This window comes from Aquarana catesbeiana, linkage group LG03, assembly GCF_042186555.1.
Source record: "Aquarana catesbeiana isolate 2022-GZ linkage group LG03, ASM4218655v1, whole genome shotgun sequence".
In the NCBI taxonomy this organism is placed as follows: Eukaryota; Metazoa; Chordata; class Amphibia; order Anura; family Ranidae; genus Aquarana; species Aquarana catesbeiana.
This window is the reverse complement of record NC_133326.1, coordinates 112,175,928-112,200,650: the sequence shown is the minus strand read 5'-3', so window position 1 is coordinate 112,200,650 and position 24,723 is coordinate 112,175,928. Positions and strand designations below refer to the sequence as shown.

The 24,723-nt window shown below is 45.7% G+C and overlaps 1 protein-coding gene across 5 annotated transcripts in view; it reads left to right on the top strand.

Moving 5' to 3' along the window:
- The window catches only part of LOC141131572 (uncharacterized), a 101,643-nt gene extending 81,770 nt beyond the window's left edge, over positions 1–19,873 (top strand). For all 5 annotated transcript variants that reach the window (XM_073618994.1, XM_073618992.1, XM_073618993.1 and 2 more), the window contains 3 exons: positions 334–486; positions 3,963–4,023; positions 15,892–19,873. In XM_073618994.1, the coding sequence (XP_073475095.1) occupies positions 334–486; positions 3,963–4,023; positions 15,892–16,340 (663 nt within the window). In that variant the 3' untranslated portion in view covers positions 16,341–19,873. The remainder of the gene's footprint in view (positions 1–333; positions 487–3,962; positions 4,024–15,891) is intronic.
- The last annotated feature ends 4,850 nt before the right edge of the window (positions 19,874–24,723 follow it).

The window sequence follows — 24,723 nt, the reverse complement described above, 5'->3', positions numbered from 1 at the left end:
AACGGGTTTGTCTATAACATGTCAGAGATTCTTTACAGATGTGGTCAGAGATGCAAGGCCTTGCATTGAGGCCTTGCATTCTATAACCAGGTGAGCTGTCTGATCACACACTTTCTCAGATTCTACAGTCTCAGAGGTTTTCTAACGTGTCTTTGTGGCATAGTTGATCATTCTATTTTCTAGAGAGAAAAGGGAACAAAACTATTCACCATGCATGTACCTAGAAGACCTCTTCGTGTCTTGTCAGGGAGGAGGCAATATGAGGACAGGCCGATGTCTTTACTATTTTATATATTGTATGTATTTACAATCTTAGGATCTGATTTCTTTCAGAATGTGCTAAATTCTGTCAAAGCACACAAAGAGCATCAGGAGAATGTTGTCAAGGAGAAAAGGCAACAGGAAGAACAGCAAAACCTGAATGTAGAATCAGAGGAAAAAGATGTCAAGAAATTACAGACACAATTGAAAGAGCAACAGGAAAACGTATATTACATCATCCTGTCTTTTTTTGTCTATACTATACTGTACTGTAGCATTAGGGCTTATTCACATATGTATTGGGCCCAGTGGTGTATTTAGGTTTTGTGCTGCCCTAGGCCTGACTAAACTTGGGCACCCCCTAATTTAAATATGACCCACCCTTTCCTGTCAAGGCCACTCCCCTTCCCTTTTAAGACCCGCCCTGTCATCTTCATCTGATGAAGACAGAGGGACGTCGGGGGAGGAGGACAGACAGGGTTGTTGTGGTGGTCAAAAAGGCCTAGAGAATAGCAGGTTAGGCACGGCTCAGTCCGTAGGAACAGTAATGGATAATGGCCAACAGGCCCTCTTACCAGACCCAGCGAAACCGCAACAGTGATCCTGTGGCTCCCTCTCTGGTGGTGCGGGTACAGCGTGGCTCTATCTGGTGGTGCGGGTACAGTGTGGCTCTCTCTCTGGTGGTGCGGGTACAGCGTGGCTCTCTGGTGGGGTGGGTACAGTGTGGCTCTCTCTCTGGTGGTGCAGGTACAGCGTGGCTCTATCTGGTGGTGCGGGTACAGCGTGGCTCCCTCTCTGGTGCGGGTACAGCGTGGCTCCCTCTCTGGTGCGGGTACAGCGTGGCTCCCTCTCTGGTGCGGGTACAGCGTGGCTCCCTCTCTGGTGCGGGTACAGCGTGGCTTCCTCTCTGGTGCGGGTACAGCGTGGCTCCCTCTCTGGTGCGGGTACAGCGTGGCTCCCTCTCTGGTGCGGGTACAGCGTGGCTTCCTCTCTGGTGCGGGTACAGCGTGGCTCCCTCTCTGGTGCGGGTACAGCGTGGCTCCCTCTCTGGTGCGGGTACAGTGTGGCTTCCTCTCTGGTGCGGGTACAGTGTGGCTCCCTCTCTGGTGCGGGTACAGCGTGGCTCTCTGGTGGGGTGGGTACAGTGTGGCTCTCTCTCTGGTGGTGCAGGTACAGCGTGGCTCTATCTGGTGGTGCGGGTACAGCGTGGCTCCCTCTCTGGTGCGGGTACAGCGTGGCTCCCTCTCTGGTGCGGGTACAGCGTGGCTTCCTCTCTGGTGCGGGTACAGCGTGGCTCCCTCTCTGGTGCGGGTACAGCGTGGCTCCCTCTCTGGTGCGGGTACAGCGTGGCTTCCTCTCTGGTGCGGGTACAGCGTGGCTTCCTCTCTGGTGCGGGTACAGCGTGGCTCCCTCTCTGGTGCGGGTACAGTGTGGCTTCCTCTCTGGTGCGGGTACAGTGTGGCTCCCTCTCTGGTGCGGGTACAGTGTGGCTCCCTCTCTGGTGTGGGTACAGCGTGGCTCCCTCTCTGGTTGTGTTGGTACAGCGTGGCTCTATCTGGTGGTGCGGGTACAGCATAGCTTTATCTGGTGGTGCGGGTACAGCGTGGCTCTCTCTTTGGTGGTGTGGGTACAGTGTGGCTCCCTCTCTGGTTGTGTTGGTACAGCGTGGCTCTATCTGGTGGTGCGGGTACAGCGTGGCTCTATCTGGTGGTGCGGGTACAGCGTGGCTCCCTCTCTGGTGGTGCGGGTACAGCGTGGCTCTATCTGGTGGTGCGGGTACAGCGTGGCTCTATCTGGTGGTGCGGGTACAGCGTGGCTCTATCTGGTGGTGCGGGTACAGCGTGGCTCCCTCTCTGGTGGTGCGGGTACAGCGTGGCTCTATCTGGTGGTGCGGGTACAGCGTGGCTCTATCTGGTGGTGCGGGTACAGCGAGGCTCCCTCTCTGGTGGTGCGGGTACAGCGTGGCTCCCTCTCTGGTGGTGCGGGTACAGCGTGGCTCCCTCTCTGGTGGTGCGGGTACAGCGTGGCTCCCTCTCTGGTGGTGCGGGTACAGCGTGGCTCTATCTGGCCTCTCCCAGCACAATCCTCTTTTTTTCTTCCCCTGTAGCACTCTGCTGTTTGCCGGGTTCCAGGTCCCCCCCCAGTACATGTATGTTGGGGGACTGTAGCCTGCTGTCTGTGGACATACTGGGGCCGTCAATCTTCTGGGACTAAGTTTCCCATAATGCCCATCCCCCTCCTGATTGGCTCTCTGCTATGACCAATGGGGAGGGAATCAGAGCGGGCAGAGAGGGGAACACGAGAGCCGCTCTTTTTCTCCTGTTCAACTTCAGCTGACAGGAGAAAGGAGGGGGGCAAGCGGGGGAATTACACAGCCGCTGTGTACAGCTCTCCTCTCCCTGTCACAGCGCCGCTGCCTAAGTTAACATCGCTTTGCCACTGAGGGGGGGGGGGCGACTGCACCACTACAACTGCTTCCTAGTGTCACCCGGGTGCAGTCCGCCCCCCCCCCGCACTCCCATAGCGATGTCATTGGCGGCCCTGCATGCGTGAGTCGGGAGGAGGAGGCAGGTGTTTTTTTTTCGTGGGGGGGTTGCCGCCCCCCCGCAAAGTGCCGCCCTAGGCCTGGGCCTTGTTGGCCTAGGCCTAAATACAGCACTGATTGGGCCCTGTATTTGAAGAGCTGTATGTCTATGTTTTTGTACTTGCAGCAAGGTGCTTGCAAGCAGCCCATATTGGTGAATGGAAGCACATTGCCATACAGGCTCACCTACAGCCATCATGCAGATCACCGCAATTACATAAAACAAACACATGGCTCCTCACACTGTGCAGGGCTGAACGCCCTACTACTCCAAATAAATTCCTTGCGAAACGTATTTCACTGTATACCTTATTTCCTGGTCCTTTGGGCAGCTTTTTTAACTTCAACATTTTAAACGTTTAATATTTACCGTATTTATCGGCATATAACACGTACTTTTTTCCCCTTAAAATCAGGGGAAAATCGTGGGTGCGTGTTATACACCCATCCCTACTGTCTCAGAGGGAAGAGGAGCGAGCGCCACTGAATTACATAGAGCCGCGGTCTCCTGTGTACAAGGTGCTCTGTCACTCACAGCCACGCCTCCTGGCCCTGCATTGGGCCACTGTTCTGACTATCATATGAGCAGGGCCAGGAGGGGTGGCTGTCAGTGACCGAGCGTCGGGTACACAGGAGATCGCGGCTCTGCGTAATTCACCGGCGCTCGCTCCTCCTCCTCCCTCAGAGACAGCAGGGATAATCCAACACTGGCGAGGCTGCAATGATGGGAAAGGTGAGGCTGCAGATGGGCACTGAACAGGCTGTATTGTTGGGCAATTTAATGGCTGCAGATGGGCACCGAGCAGGGTGCATTGTTGGGCAATTTATTGGCTGCAGATGGGCACCGAGCAGGGTGCATTGATGAGCTATGACCCTAATTTTGATTCAAAGTTCTTTATTTAAAATGTAAGTTTTTTTCCTTAAACTTCCCTCCTAAAATTGGGGTGGGTGTTATACACCGATATATACGGTAAATTCTAGCTATATATTTATTTTTTCCTCCCTTTGTAAAATAATTATACTGCAATGCTAGGAAGAGTACAATTTCTTTATTATCAAGATTAGTCAAAATTAACCCGTTAAATCAATTTATATCAATATTTTATTATTTTTTCAGATATCCGCAATGTCTTCTGAAATCAAAATGCTGCGAGAAAAAAATGAATCTCTAATGAAAGGTTTGTACAAGCCTCAGCTTTGCTGGGAAAACAAAAAAAAGATGTAGGAGGCCGGGAGCAGCCAAAATAGACTAGGCGCACGATCACATGAATCAGGAAGTGGTCAGCTTTGAGTATATCTTGTGCTGCAAACAGTTATGTGTATGCATCTCTAAGTTCCAAAACACCCACCTTCAGATTCTGCTTTTACAATGGCATTCCTTTCAGAGCACTTCTCTTAAAGCAAAACTGTTTTTACGAGATCCTGTTGCCAGACCACTCACTTCAACAAAAGCCTTCCCATAAGATTATACAGGATGTGCACTTTACTTTGAGCCACCACTCAACTGACATTCTATAGTATTCCCCTTCACTATTGCCCCAGTAGCTACATTAAAGTTATGTAGTGAGGTGAGAGGAGGAATGGAGAAGCTGGTCCATCAAAGAGGGTAAAAACACACTCCCAGAAGATGAGAGGGCTATGATGTGTAAGAAAGGAGAGGACTGTGCTAGGGAATTGACTCCCCTGGAGTAGTCACATTTTTTATCAACTTCAAAAGCATATTGCAAGTGAATACAAAACAACCACTTAAAGCGGAGTTTCACCCAAAAGTGGAACTTCCACTCATTGTACTGCTCCCCCCCTCCGGTGCCACATTTGGCACCTTTCGGGGGGGGGGGGAGGGGGGACAGCATACCTATCTTTCACAGGTATGCTTTCCCCACTTCCGGGAGCCTCAGCCGCGGGTATTGACATTACGGCTCGGGCTCTCTCCTCCTCCCCCTGTCGCCGGGCCAGTAGCAGAGAGGAGCGGAGCCATGCGCAATAGGGTTCCCAGCGTGAAGCTACACTGCCAGGTTCCCTTACTCGCAATCAAGGCGGCATGCACCCGACAGCTGATGGAAACATCATCTGCGGTGCCGACATCGCTGGACTCCAGGACAGGTAAGTGTCCGATTATTAAAAGTCAGTAGCTGCAGTATGTGCAGCTGCTGGCTTTTAATTTTTGCAGCGGTGGGTGGACCTCTGCTTTAAGCTCCGGAAGATTTTTACCCCTTCATGACCAGGGCATTTTTACTATTCGACATTGCACTACTTTAGGCTGGGTTCACACTAAAGCTCGCATCCAATTAGTACAGCAGGAGATTGTGACCCGCTCTCTATGGAGCCGGTTCACATATCTCCGTAGCAGCTCCGGTGCGATTTTTTTTTTTTTGTCCATTTCAGGTCTAAATTCAGCCAAAATTCGGGCTGAAATCGGACCTGAAATGGTGAATGAGGATTCACCGAACTCCTGCTGTGAGCCCCCGCGTGCTCATATGTGAACCCAGCCTAAAAGAGAAACTGCAGTCTGCTCACATAATTTGTAATAAAAACATCTTTTCCATTCTGAAGCTTCCCTCCAACCACTTTGCATATTATTTTATATACTGTGATTCTGTACTTGCCAAATATGCTGCAGAAATCTCCCTCCACCAAGTCTGGCTGCATCCATTTTAACTGTGGGCAGCTGAAGCTGCTGCCTGTTCACTTCCTGAATATACACAGACACACAGAGGCATACCTCCAGCTCTGCAGCTCTGATTGGCCCTCTTATGACTCATTCCCCCTCCCTTCCTGGCAAACTCTCAGGAGAGAGAGAGCTGTGCATGATGTCATAAGCCTAGGCTTTTTACCAGACAAGAAACAGGAAGTGGGCTGTATAAGGTATTTGCTGGCAGAAAAAAATGTTTTACTATCCAAAGTTAAAACAACAAGGGCAGAAGATTTAATAGATGGAAAGTTGAAAACATGACTGAAGGTCTGCTTTAACCACTTGAGCTCAGGAAGGTTTTGGAGATGAAATCTTTTTTCCTCTAGGTGTAAAGAGTGCCCCCTTGTCCTCTGTGATGACCCTAAAGTGAATAACTCAACTCAAGTTTATTATATGGACCCCTTATATATTTGTACATGCTGATAATATCCCCCCTTAATCTCCTTTTCTTAAGAGTGAATAAATTCAGTTCCTCTAATCTTTCCTCATAGCTGAGTTCCTCCATGCCTCTTATCAGTTTGGTTGCTCTTCTCTACACTTTCTCCAGTTCCCCGATATCCTTTTCGAGAACTGGTGCCCAAAACTGAACTGCATATTCCAGATGAGGTCTTACTAAGGATTTGTACAGGGGCAAAATGATATCTCTCTCTCTGGAGTCCACACCTCTCTTAATACAAGAAAGGACTTTGCTGGCTTTGGAAACTGCAGCTTGGCATTGCATGCTATTATTGAGCTTATGATCTACCAAAACCCCCAGATCCTTCTCCACCATTGATTCCCCCAGTTGTACTCCCCCTAGTATGTATGATGCATGCATATTCTAGCCCCCAAGTGCATAACTTTACATTTATTAACATTAAACCTCATTTGCCACTTAATTGCCCAATAAGACAGTGCATTGAGGTCGGCTTGTAAATTGGAGACATCCTGTAAGGATGTTATTCCACTGCATAGCTTGGTGTCATCTGCAAAGATAGAAATGTTACTTTTAACCCCAGACCCTATATCATTTATAAAGATATTAAAAAGTAAGGGTCCCAGCACCAAACCTTGGGGTACACCACTGATAACCTTAGACCATTCAGAGTAAGAATCATTAACCACTACTCTCTGAATTCTGTCTTTTAGACAGTTTTCTATCCATTTACAAATTGTTCTTTCCAAGCCTCTAGACTTTACCTTATATATGAGCCGTGTGTGGGGAACTGTATCAAACGCTTTTGCAAAGGCCAGATATACCATGTCCACAGCCACCCCTCTGTCCAAGCCGAAAGATGGCTACAGCGCGGACTTAATTTGCCGGGAGGGCGTCCCTGGACAGCGTGAGGAGAAAAAAAAAAGATGATCACCGGCGGCTGCGAGAGGGAGATTGGTCCCGATTGCGGAGGTGTCACCAGCGTCACCTACCAGTGCCCACCAGCGTCACCTACCAGTGCCCACCAGCGTCACCTACCAGTGCCCACCAGCGCCACCCATCAGTGCCCACAGTGTCACCTATCAGTGCCCTCAGTGCCACCTATCAGTGCTCACAGTGCCGCCTATCAGTGCTCACAGTGCCGCCTATCAGTGCCCACAGTGCTGCCTATAAATCACCAATCAGTGCGTCATTACCAGTGCTGCCTATCAATACCACCTACCAGTGCCCATCAGTGACATCTATCAGTGCCACCCATCAGTGCTGTCTTATCTGTGCCTAGCAGTGTCGCCTTATCTATGCCTATCAGTGTCGCATTACCTGTGCCCATAAGTGCAGCCTCAACAGCGAATATCAATGAAAGAGAAAAATTACCCGTTTGTAAAATTTTATAACAAACAATGAAACATGTTTTTTTTTCTTCAAAAATGTCTGTCTTTTTTTGTTTGTTTAGCAAAAAATAAAAACCCAAATGGTGATTAAATACCACCAAAAGAAAGCTCCATTGGTGTGGAAAAAATGATAACAATTTCCTTTGAGTACAGTGTAGCATGACCGCGCAATTGTCATTCAAAGTGTGACAGCGCTTAAAGCTGAAAATTGGTGTGGGCAGGAAGTGTAAGTGCCCGGTAACCAAGAGGTTAAATAAACAAAAAAAACTGAACATTTTGAAAAAAGAACAATATATTTTACTTTCTGCTATAAAGTACAAAAATACAACTTCTTCATAAATTTAGGACAATAATATTCTGCTACATGTCTTTGGTAAAGAAAAAAAATCCCAATACATGTATATTGATTGGTTTGCATGGAAGTTATAGCGTCTACAAATGATGGTACTGTATATATACTGGAATTTTTATTTATTTTTATACTGGTAATAGCAGTGATCAGCGACCTATAGTGGGACTGTGATAGTGTGGCGGGCAACTGACACTGGGTGGGAACTGACTAACACTGACATCACCAGTGACACTAATACAGTGATCAGTGCTAATACTATACACGGTGACACTATACTAATGACATTGGCTGGGAAAGAGTTAACATTTAGGGGCAATCAAGGGGTTAACCGTGTGCCTAACAATGTGTAATGTTTGTAATGTGTGCTGCTTTTACTAATGGATGTGATTGATTTTTCTCTCTGCTTTGCGTGGAGAAAAAAACAGCCACATCGCTCATCCATGACAGAGCTCTGTGTTGTTAGTAAACACAGGGTTCTGTAGAGTGATTTGCTAAGGCGATCAGCAGGCCCTGGCCATAAATCATTGGCTGGGAACTACTGTATATAACCAAAAAATATGATTGTGCACCCAGCCACCAATGCTCAACAATCTTACCTCTGTGCAACAGATTTTATAAAACACAGTGCCAATTTTTTTTTATCTATCTGGCTTCCACTTTCAAAGTAATACCATAGTAAAGTAATACCATATAATCCAAATAAATTCACTCCTTTGTGATAGAGAAAATATCTTACGCTATCTTATATAAATCTGCTCATAATGCTCATATAAAAGGGAAAAACAAAGGAACCCCCGAAAGAATGTTAAACACACCATTTATTTCCCATCTGCCTCAAATTACACTCAAAAGTCAACAAATATTTATAGCCTTAAAGGGGTTGTAAACCTTTGTGTTTTTTTCACCTTAATGCATCCTATACATTAAGGTGAAAAAACACCTGGCAGTGACCGACCCCCCAGTCCCCCCATTTTACTTACCTGAGCCCTGGAACTTGACCCGGCAGGGACGCGATGTCTCTCTCTGCCCGGGGTTCTCGGCTCTTGATTGGATAGATTGATAGCAGCATAGCCATTGGTTCCTGCTGCTGTCAATCAAATTCAACGACTCGGGTGCCGGGGGGGGCAGTCATAGATTCGGCGTCTATGGACTCGGGAGCGCACCTGCAAGGTAACCCCCTCGGGAGAGCGCTTCTCCTAGGGGGTTATCGGATGTGGGGAGGAGCCGCAGGAGCAGTCGGGGGAGCCCAGAAGAGGATCGGGGCCACTCTGTGCAAAACGAGCTGCACAGTGGAGGTAAGTATGATATGTTTGTTATTTTAAAAAAAAATGAACCCTTACAATCACTTTAATACTGTGCAAAGTTGCTACAGTGACTGGATAGGCTTGGTATATCCAGTCACTGTCCAAGGGTTCCAGATGACTTTGTATCCCTCGACAAAGTCGTGATGACAAAACTCATTGAGGCGTGGCTGTACGGCAACCGGAAGTGACGCAATACATTCTACCGGAAGTGACGATCCAGGAGTGATGGTGGTGTGATGGAGCAGTGGTTGGGTGGGACACCAAGTTCATCGGCCTGGCTAAGCCTATCCAGTCACTGTTAATACTTTTCTGTCCAGAAAAAGCTCATTCTGTGAGTTCCTGTGATTCTATTCTCATCACCCCCTGTCTGATGAGAGAACAATTACTGGATAGAGAATTCAGACTCTTAGTTATTCTAGCTGGCATACACAGTAGAGGCTTTTCTAGTAAATCAATATAGCAGCAAGCAGCTTGTAGTTGCTTTTACTAGGAGGGATTTTACTTTGAAAAATAAAAAAACGAATGACAGGATCACTTTAAACAAACTTATTCTAAGAAACTATGTAGGCTGCCTTGCTGAACTATCCTTTCGAAAATGTTAGTTGGCTTTTATACTAATTTAAGAGCTTCAAGTTAGTGACCTAAAACAAATATGTAAATTAGGAGTCAGTGATTTCTTTTTTTCTCAACCTTTTTTCAATCAAGCCACCCTTTAAAATTATGGACAGTCTTGAGGCGCCCCATTCTAAAATATAAAATTTATTCTGATAGTTTTTAGGTCTGTGGAAATTAAAGATTAATTCCTCGATTAATCGATTAATTTTTTTGATCGATCAAAATTCTTTTGATCGGTTCTCAGCTCTCTGCCGGCTTCTGTGTCTTCAGGGAGTTCCGTCGGAGATCCGGTGACGTTACGGACATCGACGTCACCGGACTCCTCCCCTCTTCCCTTCGTTAGCAGACGGAGGCACTTGAGGAAGGGGGGAGGAGTCCAGTGATGTTGAAGTTCTGATTGAACGTAACACGTACGGGGGAGGAGCTACGCATGACGTCACTCGCTGCTGCCCTACGGAACTAACACGATTGTCAGCTTTACATGCTGTGTTTTTATCATCTTTATGTGAGTAGTTTGAACACAAAAATTAAATCTTATACTTAAGCGGTGAGCACTTAGATCTTTTCTTTCTACCCATGACCTGGCATCCTTGCTGAGATCTAAGGAGACGTGAGAGAAGTTTATGGTCTGTGTTAATCCTTTTGATACCCGCTTGCATGACCACCTGTTTGCACAGGGGTCTATGCCATACAGTGAGAGTGATTAGTTAGACCGGTGGTGGAGGGATTGTCACGCTACTGTGGAAAAAAAAATTACTTACGTCAGTGCTACAGTTTGAATTTAAAACTTATTTGTGTGAACTGTGAAGTTAAGTCATGGACTGTGGAAACTAACTAGTGTCGGGTGATTGTATATAGTGTATACCACATTTACCACTGACTAATGCAGAGTTGCAATGCAAGGAGATCACCTAAAAGTAGTTGGATCTGTATGTGCGTTATAATTGATCAAAATTAGTCAATTAATTGAATAAAAAAAAAATCGATTAATCGATCACGAAAATTTTAATCAGTAACAGCCCTAATAGTTTTACATAATGCAGCAACATTAATACATGTAGGACGCCCAAAGTTTAAGGTAATGTATTCTTCCAAAGCAAATACACTTTTGCAAACTGGTAATGACTAGTATTCCAATGTTTCTCTTCTCCCTCAATTTTTCTCCATCACTTAGCTAATCAGACCCCAAAGCTGATGGAGAGAGGCAAGGAAGGGTCAAACAAGGATGATATGCAGGGAACTGACATCCTCCTTATCGAATGATGATGTTATTGGTCATTAGGGGGTTGGCAGCTACAAGGTTGTAATGGTGTACACCAGGGGCTTTGCTAGGTCTGCAAAAGATCTGGGGCTAGAGCCCATAGCAGCAGTCACCGGTCACCAACCGGGGGGGGGGGGCTGTGGTGCACGCCGGTGGTAAGCAAATTTTCGTAGGCAATGGCCGGTGTTGGCCGTGCAATCATTATGGTACCATGGTTGATATGGTGTCAGGGTCACCAAATGTGCATTTCGCTGCATTGGTGGCAGGCTGGCAGCACTGGTCCATTTAGTGAGGGCAAGTGAGCGGTGATGCGGGCGGGCAGTGAGAGATGATGTCATCTCTGCTCGTCCGCCCGCTCACTTCTTTCCTCTCTTTTAGGCTACTTTCACACTGAGGCACTTTACGCTAAATATTGCGCCTGCAAAGCGGCTGTAATGCACCTCTCCTGTCACTCCAGTGACAGTGTGCTTTCACACTGGGGCGGTGCGCTTGCAGGACGTTAAAAAAAGTTCTGCAAGCAGCATCTTTCGGGTGCTTTAGGAGCGGTGTATACACCGCTCCTAAAGTGCCCCTGCCATTGAAATCAATGGGCAGCGCCACCAAAGCACCTGCAAAGCGCTTCGGTAGCAGAGCTTCGCGGGCACTATTAACCCCTTAATCAGCCACTAGCGGGGGGTTAAAAGCACCCCGCTAGTGGCCGAAAAGCACTGTTTAAACTACGGTAAAACGTCGCTAAAAATAGCGGCGCTTTACCATCAATGTCCCCCCACCACAGTGTGAAAGTGCCCTTACAGTAGCCTCTGTGTGTGGGACATCTGCTGCAAGGAATGCAGAGAGGGAGTCAGTGTTCTCCTCATGATCAGCGGGCTGTGCTGGCAGTGAAGCCTAGTGCTGCTTTTTGGCTTAGGGCAGCTTAGTGGGTGATGAGGCTGGGGAGACTGCAGCTCTCTTACTTCTTTCAGATGAGGAGGAGAGGGAGGCTTCGTCCATGTAAGAGTCTGGGTGACAAAGTCTCTGGGCAGTGGTTGTGGTGAGGCAGGGCGGCCGTTCTCTGCAGAGCCATCTTGGACTGCTGTGTGCTTCATGAATAAATCTGTGAGGCGGCGGGCAGTGGGGTCACTAGGGTTGGTGTCACCTGGTGCGGGAAAACATGGTGTCACTCCCCTCCTGTCTAGCGCCCTGCAGGCGCACCTCCAAATGGCCCCTGTAAATTAAAGTATAGGGTGGTATTGGGCAGGCTGGTTTGATATAGGGCAGGTTGGGGTTGTATAGTGCAGGCTGGGGTTGTATAGGGCAGGCTGGATTTGTAAAGGGCAGGCTGGGGTGGTATAGGGCAGTTTGCGGTGGCATGGGTCAGGTTGGGGAGATATAGGGCAGGCTGGGGTGGTATAGGGCAGGTTGAGGTGGTATACGGCAGGCTGGGGTGATATACAGCAGGCTGGGGTGGTATAGGGCAGGCTGGGGTGGTGTAGGGCAGGCTGGGGTGGTGTAGGGCAGTTTGCGGTGGTATAGGACAGCCTGGGTTGGTATAGGGCAGGCTGGGGTGGTATAGGGCAGTTTGTGGTGGTATAGGACAGGCTGGGGTGGTATAGGGCAGGCTGGGGTGGTATAGGGCAGGCTGGGGTGGTATAGGGCAGGTTGCGGTGGTATAGGGCTGGCTGGGGTGGTATAGGGCAGGTTGCGGTGGTATAGGGCAGTTTGCAGGGGTATAGGACAGGCTGGGGTGGTATAGGGCAGTTTGTGGTGGTATAGGGCAGGTTGCGGTGGTATAGGGCTGGTTGCGGTGGCATAGGGCAGGCTGGGGTGGTATAGGGCACGCTGGGGTGGTATAGGGCAGGTTGCGGTGGTATAGGGCAGGCTGGAGTGGCATAGGGCAAGTTGCGGTGGCATAGGGAAGGCTGGGGTGACATAGGGCAGGTTGCGGTGGCATAGGGTAGGTTGCGGTGGCATAGGGCAGGTTGCAGTGGCATAGAGCAGGCTGGGGTGGCATAGGGGAGGTTGCAGTGGCATATAGCAGGCTGGGGTGGTATAGGGCAGGTTGCGGTGGTATAGGGCAGGTTGCGGTGGTATAGGGCAGGCTGGAGTGGCATAGGGCAAGTTGCGGTGGCATAGGAAGGCTGGGGTGACATAGGGCAGGTTGCGGTGGCATAGGGTAGGTTGCGGTGGCATAGGGCAGGTTGCAGTGGCATAGAGCAGGCTGGGGTGGCATAGGGGAGGTTGCAGTGGCATATAGCAGGCTGGGGTGGCATAGGGCAGGCTGGGGTGGTATAGGGCAGGTTGCGGTGGTATAGGGCTGGCTGGGGTGGTATAGGGCTGGTTGCGGTGGCATAGGGCAGGCTGGGGTGGTATAGGGCTGGTTGCGGTGGCATAGGGCAGGCTGGGGTGGTATAGGGCAGTTTGCGGTGGTATAGGGCAGGCTGGGGTGGTATAGGGCAGGTTGCAGTGGTATAGGACAGGCTGGGGTGGTATAGGGCAGGCTGGGGTGGTATAGGGCAGGTTGCGGTGGTGTAGGGCTGGTTGCGGTGGCATAGGGCAGGCTGGGGTGGTATAGGGCAGTTTGCGGTGGTATAGGGCAGGCTGGGGTGGTATAGAGCAGGTTGCGGTGGTATAGGGCAGGTTGGGGTGATGTAGGGCAGGTTGGAGTGGCATAGGGCAAGTTGCGGTGGCATAGGGAAGGCTGGGGTGACATAGGGCAGGTTGCGGTGGCATAGAGCAGGCTGGGGTGGCATAGGGCAAGTTGGGGTGGCAAAGGGGAGGTTGCGGTGGCATAGGGCAGGTTGCGGTGGCAAAGGGAAGGCTGGGGTGGTATGGTGCCAGGTTAGGACTCCAAGTAGTGACATGTGCAGTGGTGCAGTAACTTACAGCATGCCTGGAGCTGAAGACGCTCTGGACTGCTGTGTCCTTGTCTCTTTCGCCTTCAGCTGTGGGATCAGCCAGTGAGTGAAGGAGTCTGTGGGAGGAGTGGAGGAGGCAGCCACACCCCCAGCTCCTCCCACCAACTCCGGCTGCCTCCGGAGACATTGGAGATCCCCGAGGCCGAGGGACAGCTTAAGACGGGGGAGTGCTACAGGCAGCCTCCCCCGCACGGCTTGGTACTCTGCTCACACCGCTCCGCTGCGGCTCTGCAAGCAGAAGTACAGTGTGTACTACACACTGTGTAGCGGTGGGCGGCGGCCCCGGTGTCACCCGGTGCAGCCCGCCCCCCACCCCCATAGCAACGCTGGCCGGGACACGATGTCTGCAATCGCCGCTGTGATCTGCTGGTTTGCAGGGATCTCCTCCTCCCTGGGACAGACAGGCTGAGTGGCAGAGAGCCGGGTTTTTCACCCTGTGAATCGGATCACACAGCCATACTGCTCGGCGGCAAGGACACCCCCGCTTCTCTCCTCATACGCCTCATGCAGTCCGCCCGCCGCAGCCCGAGTCTCTGCAGCAAGAGACTCGGGGCTATGGGACCCAGATTCGGGGCTATAGCCCCAATAGCCACCCCCTGGCGACGCCTCTGGTGTACACAATGAAAACCCATGGCTTTGTGTAACTAAAAGGCAGGTTTCATCCACCCACCGCCTTGTATACAATTCTGGGGAAATTTATAGGCATTTTGCTAAGGCACCCCTGAAGAAACCTCAAGGCAACCCAGGGTTTCTGGGCACCCTGCTTGAAAAAGGCTGATTTAGAAAGCCAGATGTTCTGGAAATGTTATAGCTTGGCAAGTCCCATCCTAATATTGATTAGTGGCTCCAAATTAATAACTACTGCAATAGGGAACAGACACAAAAGAACCAAACATTATTAGTGCTGTGTACACAATGATTGCAATGTATATTACAAAAGCAAAGCATTCAAATGGAATAGTTTTATACAGAATTTACAATTTCTTTACAGCAGGCAGCTAGCATTTTCAGAATGAGGCACTATATTTCTGTCAGTTCTCACAGTTTTCCATTAAAGCGGAGTTTCACCCTGAAAACGTTTTTTCACATTCTCACAGTCTTTTATTGATAATAAAAAACATTTTACAGCAAATTTTTTTTTAAACTTACCAGAAGTGCCCTGTTGCTAGGTGGTGGCTCCTAATCTGCCATTTCCAGCTCTGCGGCGCTCCGCATCGCTTCCTCCCTCGCCTGTGCTCCTGGGAAATGTGAGTCATCATTTCCCAGGAGTCAGTGGGCAGGCCTGTGTGAAAAAATTGCGTTATTTCCCGACAGGAAATGACGCGATTTAAGGCAGATCTATCTATCTATGTTGCCATAACGAGGGGGCGGGACCTTCCTCCAAAGCTGCCTGTTGTTATGGCAACTTGCTAAACAATCGACGATACGGTCGTGGAAGCATTGCACATGCGTGAGATCGAGAGGTGCATGCTGGTTACCCAGCATGCACCTCTCAATCGGTTATCCAGGAAGAGGTTGCGATTGGGCTTCATATGCCCACACTCATCATGGCCACGGCCAGAAGAGGATGAGCTAAATCTAAAGATAAAAAAAAGATAAAAAAATAAAATATGATTACCATCCACTAGCATATACACATATAGTTTATGTGTGTTATTAATACAGTGTGAGGGGATACCTGGAAAAAAAATAAAACATTTTGGTGACCGGAACTCCGCTTTAAGTATGTTTTTGTTTATAATAATGTTGGTCTTTAAAAAGTACTAATACAATTTGATTGATAATTTGTGAGTAGAACAATATAATTTTGCATAAAATGGATTTTGATCCACTTACGTTGGTTAGGACAGTGTTTCTCAACTCCAGTCCTCAAGGCACACCAACAGGTCATGTTTTCAGGATTTCCCTCAGATGAAACTGCTGTGGTAATTACTAAGGCAGTGAAAACTGATCAAATCACCTGTGCAAAATAGTGGAAATCCTGAAAACATGACCTGTTGGTGCGCCTTGAGGACTGGAGTTGAGAAACACTGGGTTAGGACAATGTGTAATGGGAATAATGAAAGTTTTCATTTCATGCATTACTGCATGGTCTGATGATATTGGTTAATTTTTTTTGCAGCTAAGCTGCGTTTCCAGCAACAGGTTCAGCAGATAAGGAGCATATCCCAACCAGGATGTGAAAAAGAGCCAAGAGATCCCATTGTACCACGCTTATCTAGAGATACCAAAGCCTCTCATAAAGAGAATGAACTTGAATCAAACAGCCAAGGATCATCAACACCAGTGGCTGGAACTCAAACCCCAGAGGGATCCTGGTCAGGTTCTCAACAAAGCTCCAGATCTCCAACTCCTATAAATACAAATAATGCAACATCTTCACCACTGAGACTTAACTTTCCTGGAACTATGGGCAGGAGCTGGAGGAATTCCATGGAGGGATCTTTACTGAGTCCAAGGAGTAATGCTGACAGTGAGAGTTCCCTGACTCCCAGGGCTTCCACTCTGCTCTCCCCAAGGCCCTATCAGCCTTGGAATAGTAAAACATTGCAAAAATTTGGAGAATCCTAACATTGCATAGACAGTTAACCTCCCTGGCGGTATGATTATGTCAGATTTTTGATGCTCAAAGCGGTACAATGTTTTGCATGGAAATTTGGCCTTCTATATTGTAGGCCTGTAATTCTCAGGAATAACACACTTAAATCTGTCCAAACAAGAGTCTAATAGACAGCCTGGGTATGATAAAGTTTGAAACACAAAAACATAAATTATAATGTAATAAATAACTATAAATAATTATAATACATAATAATATAATAATAATAAAAATTATTCAATAATGTAATCAAATCAAAAACACTGAAATTTGCTCAGTTGCAGAATTGTCGCTGTCATTACTTTCAGTGTTTGATGACGAATTTCCCAACAAATCACTATCGCTCAATTCTGCAAGTGATATTAAATTAATTATAGCTGTTTTCTAGCTGGTCTAAAACCACTTTTGATGTAATGACACTTTTTGGTTGCTATGGACAATCTCCAGTTTCCAGGCAGAAAGAACAGTATATATAATATAAAACTGCATGCAGGGCATAGGACAAACCACTAGGGATAAAAGGGATGTGAAATAATGTGATACAGTAATGTGATCTGTAAGATTACAGTGTACTGTATGAATGGGGTGTTCTTAACTTTTTGAATTTGGCGCAGTGCTCCGTCCCCGAGCCACACTCGGGAATACCGCTAAGGAGGTTACCTTATTCATAAATTCACACATATTACAATTTGAAAGATATACTACTATTTATAACACAGATCCCTATTTATTTATACAATTAACCTTAAGTTTCTTTTGTTTCCCAGTGTAGCTGAAATAATCCCCCAAAGACTTGTTTATGTTAAAAACTCTGAGCCAGGGACACAGTAATTGAATCCTGTATGCTATATAATAGTTAGTAAGGCACTAACAGGAAAAGTAAAAAAAATGGAATGTGTGTGTATATATATATTTACAGTGAGGCAGAGTGCAACTAGTCAGTGTTATAAACTATTTATGGCCATTCCTATGTAAGCCAATATTAGAAGCAAGCATTGTAACTGATCTAAGCATTGCATGTGAACACTGGGCAGTGTAGGGTCCTTACCTAAGTAAGTGTATGCATGTGCAAGAGCTGGAAGTGCCTTATATTGCTTACAGAGATTTTGCTACACATTGGAAAATGTTTTGCATTTTGTGGAGAAAACACAATGATCTTCTTTAAAGTAATAGTAAACCCTCACATATACCCAGTTAAGTGAATAGCCTCAGATGATACACAAAAATGAAACAAATCTTCCTACATACGTTTTATTTGTATATCTGCAGTCTTTTCCTTTCTACACCCTTTCAAAAGTGCAGATTGTTTTAAAAACCTTTCTTCATCTGCCAGCAGTACATAGGTTAGGGTGGAGAGACTGCAGCTACACTGTGTGGGAGCTGATTGGAGGAAAGGGACACACACACACCTCCACATAGGTAGAGGAACAAAGGAACATGCAGAGCTGTATTCTGAATAGACAAGCTGTGCACTTATCTCCCCTCCCAGACACAAATTTTTAGCTCATGTTACCTCATGTGTCGGAGAACTTGTCAGAAGTTATTCATGCTGATAACAGAGGAAGGAAGCACCCGAGAGAAATGACACTTAGAGCTTTGGAGAGAGACAAGTAAACACTACAGATATATGTGCTTAGTTCAAATTTCATGAATGGGGTTTACAACTACTTTACGAAACATTTTTTAACAGTTATTGAAGTTGGGGAAAAGGGAGACCTCTGTTACCACTGGCATATACCTATCTACCTATCTATCTCTATCTATGTAGCTATCTATCTATAAGGATACCTGCCAGGTTGCTTACTTACACTTTATTATAAAAAAAATCAATCAAGCAACACAGAAATATATTAATCTGACAGCCAGTTGCAACATACATTTGCTCACTTGGCTAAGCCATATTCATGTATGGATGTTAGTAATAAGTTGAGTAATTTCCGCTAAACAGTTGGAAGCTCTCAATTTCACTCATTAAAGTTTGCTTGAAAAAATATTTTTTTCTTTATTTAGAAGGTGTGGGCTTTTTGTGGTGTATTTAGACCAGTTTTGATTTTTTCACAAAGTGTTATGTATACAGTATTTGTGTTTTTGTGGTATGTATTTGATTGTTATTTGTGTACTGATGATTTTTAATTTAACTTTTTAAACTGTTTGTTCTCCTTTCTGTAAAAAAAATAAAAGAATAAGGTTAATGAGGTTTCAAGACTAATGCCCTGTACACACGGTCAGACATTGATCAGACATTCCGACAACAAAATCCATTGATTTTTTCCGACGGATGTTGGCTCAAACTTGTCTTGCATACACACGGTCACACAAAGTTGTTGGAAAATCTGATCGTTCTGAACGCGGTGACGTAAAACATGTACGTCGGGACTCTAAACAGGGCAGTAGCCAATAGCTTTCGTCTCTTAATTTATTCTGAGCATGCGTGGCACTTTGTGCGTCGGATTTGTGTACACACGATCGACACGATTTTGTTGTCGGAAAATTTTATAGCACGCTCTCAAACTTTGTGTATCGGAAATTCCTATGGAAAATGTGTGATGGAGCCTACACACGATCGTAATTTCGGACAACAAGGTCCTATCACACATTTTCCATCGGAAAATCCTATCGTGTGTACAGGGCATAAGACAATGCCAGGATAGCTGAAAGCAACTTTCATGACCTTTAGGAGCCATTTAAAACCCATTGCACTCCATTGCACTCCATTGAAAAACCACCCATTGAAAAACCATCAAAATTCACTTTAATTTCACCTTCCTCATTGACCCCAATGCATGTCACTAACATTTCTTAGGGAGATGAAATTGTTCAGTTATGAAGGGGTTAACCTGCCAAACACCCCAAACATCAGCTTGTCAAAGAAACAATAGCAAATACTACAATTGTAGTCAGCACTATTTCCCTAAGACCTCTAAGCCAGGAATCTGCATCTGACTGTAGATTGTTGCCTGATCCATCTGCAAACAGCTGAACCAAGGAATTGTTCTTATTTCTTTTCAGAAGAGCGGGGAAGGGTTAGAAACTTCTGTGTTTTTTTGTTGCTGCATTTGCCATCCAGTTCCTTGATAGCTGCACCCTCAGTTTCTTGCATAGGCATCAAAGAGACAAAAAGTAGGGAAAAATCCCCTCAAAGGGGGACAGAAATAGAAACCTGAAAGAAGTTAAAGGCTAAACGCAGTCAAAATCGCACACAGAAAAATCAGCACAAGGAACACAACTTACAGTTGGTAGGATGTGTACCTTGTGTTGATTCCTCTTCTGTTAGTGAAAATCTTTCCCTGTCCTGCCCCCCACCGTAATCTTCTGGTGCAGTTGAGGGTTAAATCAACTAAGGAGCTGACGAAACGCGTTGTGACTTGGCAGCAACCAGGCTCATGTATACTGATGTAGCAATCCCACCGGAACCCATCTAACCTGTATAAATGTACAGAAGCTCCATTTGCTTATCATGTTTGTGAGTGTTTTCTCTTAAATAAATATCTTGGGTTTTATAAAATTGTAGCAGTTTATAGTTTATTTCATTTTTAACAACATTCGGCTGCAATGTGGGAAGGAGAGATGAGGCAGGGCACTGTGTTAACAGAAAGCAGTCCGACCTACTGATTGTCTGCATTAACAGAGTGAGTTATGCTGATCGGTAAAAGGAGAGGCACATTGAGCAGGTGATTTATTGCCATTAAGAAGTGATGGAGGGACACTGAATCACTGGAATTACACTAATGGTATGCAGTTTACTCTTTTGAAGAGTATTGGAAAGTGTATGGACACCATCACTGGGAGGATTTGAACTAAGAGTTTTATATGAGTTATATTACATAGTTATATAGGTACAGGCGGTAATTTGGTTGAAAAAGACACTAGTCCATCTATTTCAACTAACATAGAAAAAAAAATAGAAAACCATACACTATACTAGAAGAAGGCAAAAAAAAAAAACAATAAAAAGCATGATCCAATTTGCTCCAGTGGAGGAAAAAAGTCCTTCCTGATCCCCCAAGAGTCAATTGGATTTTATCTGGATCAACTTTGCCTATAAATAATAGTATCCACTCATATTATGTGCATTTAGGAAAGAATCCAGATCTTTTTTTAAAACAATCTACTAGGCTGGCTAGAACCAGCTCACGAGAGGGATTCTATTCCATATTTTCACAACTCTTACTGTGAAGAAGCCTTTCAGTATTTGGAGATTAAATCTATTTTCCTCCATATGTAAAGAGTGCCCCCTTGTCCTCTGTGATGACCTTAAGGTGAAAAACTCTACACTAGCAGAGCAATATGAGAGCACAGATTTTTCTCTGTTTGGCACAATATTGGTCACAGATTTACATATTATTTTTCACTGGTTTATTTCAAAGGCTGTATTTTATGTGGGTTGAATTTTCCACAGTTAAACAAAATATATATATATATAATGGCAAAAGAATGGGGACGTCTGCCTTTACACGCACATGAACTTTAATGGCATCCCAGTCTTAGTCCATAGGGGTCAATATTGAGTTGGCCCACTCTTTGCAGCTATAACAGCTTCAGCTCTTCTGGGAAGGCTGTCCACGGGAATGTTTGCCCATTCTTCCAGAAGCACATTTGTGAGGTCAGGCACTGATGTGGACAAGAAGAAGGCCTGGCTCGCAGTCTCCGCTCTAATTCATCCCAAAAGTGTTCTATCGGATTGAGGGCAGGACTCCAGTCAAGTTCCTCCACCCCAAACTCGCTCATCCATGTCTTTATGGGTCTTGCTTTGTGCATTGGTGTGTAGTCATGTTGGAACAGGAAGGGGCCATCCCCAAACTGTTCCCACAAATTTGGGAGCATGAAATTTTTCCAAAATGTCTTGGTATGCTGACCCCTCAAGAGTTCCCTTCACTGGAACTAAGGGGCCAAGCCCAACCCCTGAAAAACAACCCCACACCATAATCCCCCTTCACCAAATCATTTCAACCATGCACAAAGCAAGGTCCATAAAGACATGGATGAGTGAATTTGGGGTGGAGGAACTTAACTGGCCTGCACAGAGTCCTGATCTCAACTTGATAGAACATCTTTGGGATGAAATAGAGCGGAGACTGCGAGCCAGGCATTCTCATCCTACGTAAGTGCCTGACCTCACAAATGCGCTTCTGGAAGTATGGTCAAATATTCCCATAGACACACTCCTAAACCTTGTGCACAGCCTTCCCAGAAGAGTTGAAGCTGTTATAGCTGCAAAGGGTGGGCCAACTCAATGATGAACCTTATGGAGCAAGACTGGGATGCCATTAACGTTCATGTGCATGTAATACTTTTGGTAATATAGTATATATACTGTATATATAACAAAAATATAGACAAATATAAAAAAACACCACCAGTCCACTTTTTCCTTCTTCCACCACCAAAAATGGGTTAAAATAAGTAACCACCTGGTGCTAATACCCGAACGACTATTCCATAAATACAATGAAAGAAAGTTTTACCTTCAGATTAACTTTAGCCATTTCAGCTCTTGTGGATAAGATACATTTTTACATTTTCAATATGGATTTGTTTATTCAGTATTAGACAAAAAAAACATTTTGACCAGTGTTATTAAAAAGAAAGTTGCTTTACTGTAACTAAACTATACATTTTTTTCTATAATTTGTCCCATTTAAAATTACACTAAAATGATAATTCTCATGTAAAGCATGCTAAAACTATATGAACTGATAAAAAGCATGTTTTTTCCAATTTTCTGCATTTTTTTCTGCAGCAATGAAAAAAAACAAATAAAGCAAAGTAAAACAAAAAATGTAAATATTATAGACTCTCTGTTTGAACTTATGACATGTACTGACAATGACTGAACATGTCAGCTCAGTGTTTTGGAACAGTTGCTTGTAGTCCACTCAAGAGAGCATGGGAAGGGGTGACAACACATGAAAAAGAAGTATCTATGGATACACCTCGCTACTAGGATTAAGCAGGTGTAATTTAATTGAAAACAGGAACTATAAAAAGGGAGTAAGCTTTATGACATTACATGCGCAACAACAGATTTGGTTTATTTGTGTTAGGGTTTGGATACACTTTTTAAGTCTAAATGATCAGATTCTTGTGTAAACCTGGTTGTGACACGTTAACTTTTAAGGATGCTTAAAAATGTATTAAATATAGAAAATTTTGTTATCTAGGCAAAGGCTTCTTCACTAATAAAGATATCCTTAGTACTATACTACATGTATTCGTTCTATGAATGAAACACAATCAAGAATATAGGATGGGCGTATAATTAAATGGTCTGCCGCTTCAATTCATAGATCATATTTCATCCACAAAAGCTATAGTATGGCTTCTTCCTCATTTAAAGCGGGGTTCCACTCAAATTTTTAACTTAATCTTACCCTCTTCAGTTAATTGCATAGATGTTCAAATGCCGCACGAATTTTTTTTTTATCGCTGTAATTACCTTTATATTGTACTTTATTGTGGCACTTTCCTGTCTCTCCTCCCATGGGAGTAGGCGTGTTTATTGCCTTTCCCCGACGCCGCACTGTCTCCTGGGAGCTTAGTGTCAGGCTTCCCAAGATTCAGTGCGGAAACAATGATCATGCGTGTGAACAAGCTATGAATGAACAGAATTCACTGCATCCCAGAAATCAATGCTTGTGGGCTTCACATGCCCACAAGCAAGATGGAAACAGCCAGCATCACATTTTTTAAGTTATTCTTTAGTACGAAAACAGACAGAGGCGGAAATATTACACCCAAACTGTGAGTATTATTTTGGGGTTAGCAAAGTGTCTCAGTGACCTAAAAAAAAAAAAAAAAAGATTGGTCGCCGGACTCCCGCTTTAACCCCCACCATACCAGAAGATTATGGTGGCAGGGGTAGGGGGGCTTGATGGAGGAAGATATCATGGAATGCGGAAGCCTTCAGCACAAGGGACATGATGGAATAATAGTAAGTAATAAATGTCCCTTGTGCTGATTTTTAAAACGAAACTTAGGCTGTAAGGCAGAACTAAAGTCTGCGATACTTACCTTTCTTTCAACAGTCTGAAGACCCTTCTCAGAATCTTCTACTCGGCTTCTTCCAGGTGTCGGGCTGCAGCCATCTTCATTAGGATGACATCACCCCTGCATATTTATTTATTTCAGGTACTTATATAGCGCCATCAATTTACGCAGCGCTTTACATATACATTGTACATTCACATCAGTCCCTACCCTCAAGGAGCTTACAATCTAAGGTCCCTAACTCACATTCATACATACTAGGGACAATTTAGACAGGATCCAATTAACCTACCAGCATGTCTTTGGAGTGTGGGAGGAAACCTGAGTACCTGGAGGAAACCCACGCAGGCACAGGGAGAACATGCAAACTCCAGACAGGTAATGTCAGTGGTTGGGATTCGAACCAGCGACCCTTCTTACTACTAGGCGAAAGTGCTATCCACTACACCACTGTGCCGCCCATATGCACAGAAATTCAGTTATCCCAGTACACAAGATCTGTGCTGGACTGTAAAATGCACTTGTGCATCTTACTGTACATTCTAAACAAGACTCTGTGCAGGCAGGTAGGTTTTTTTTTATTACAGAAGAGACATTACATTGAGACTGTAGTTCCACTTAAAAAAAAAACTACCAGGAGGAGAGGCCAGTTGTGTGTTAATGTAATAGTACAGTGGCATAGCACAGAGGCACTCAGCCTGTATGTTGGGAACTGAAATAGGATCCTAAAATCACGTTTTAGGAAGCCACTTTCCCAGTGGCGTCTCCAGCTTTCATATTTAGGGGGGGCACATGGGGGGACAGGGACAAAAGTAGGGGGGCAACTATAAAATGCAATTATATATATCCTGGGGCCCTTTACTACGATCCCACAGCGGCCCTTTCACATGTTCTGCAGTGAGCTCCATTCCTAATGTATTGGGGCCCCCAGGGTGGCAGAAAACAAGAGATATATGTCACCAGCATACCAAGAAAATATAAGGGTCCAAAGCAGTGGGAGAACTATCAGGGTTGCAAAGGTTGTCTTGCCACCAGGCCCTGGTGTTCTGCCACTGTGAGGTTCCCCAGCCTCCTCTTGCTGTCCTGCCCCTGCTATTGACAGCGCTGGTCTGGCATCTCTTGGAATTTACAGGCTGGTTCTCCTGTCCTAAGGACGGGAGAAATCAGTCTGTTTTTTCAGTAACTGAGAGTCCTGGTGGAGTCCTTACTGCAACTCGCTCTTCTCCCTACCAATGAGGATGCAGGGGAAGGAGCAGATCGGGTAGCCGTGGTTGTGTGAGCGCTCGCATTATGCAGTGTCAGCGAGCAGAGGGAGGGGGGAGGAATCACCCGCAGGAGCTGACTGGGGACGCTCTCCCTCTTAGACAT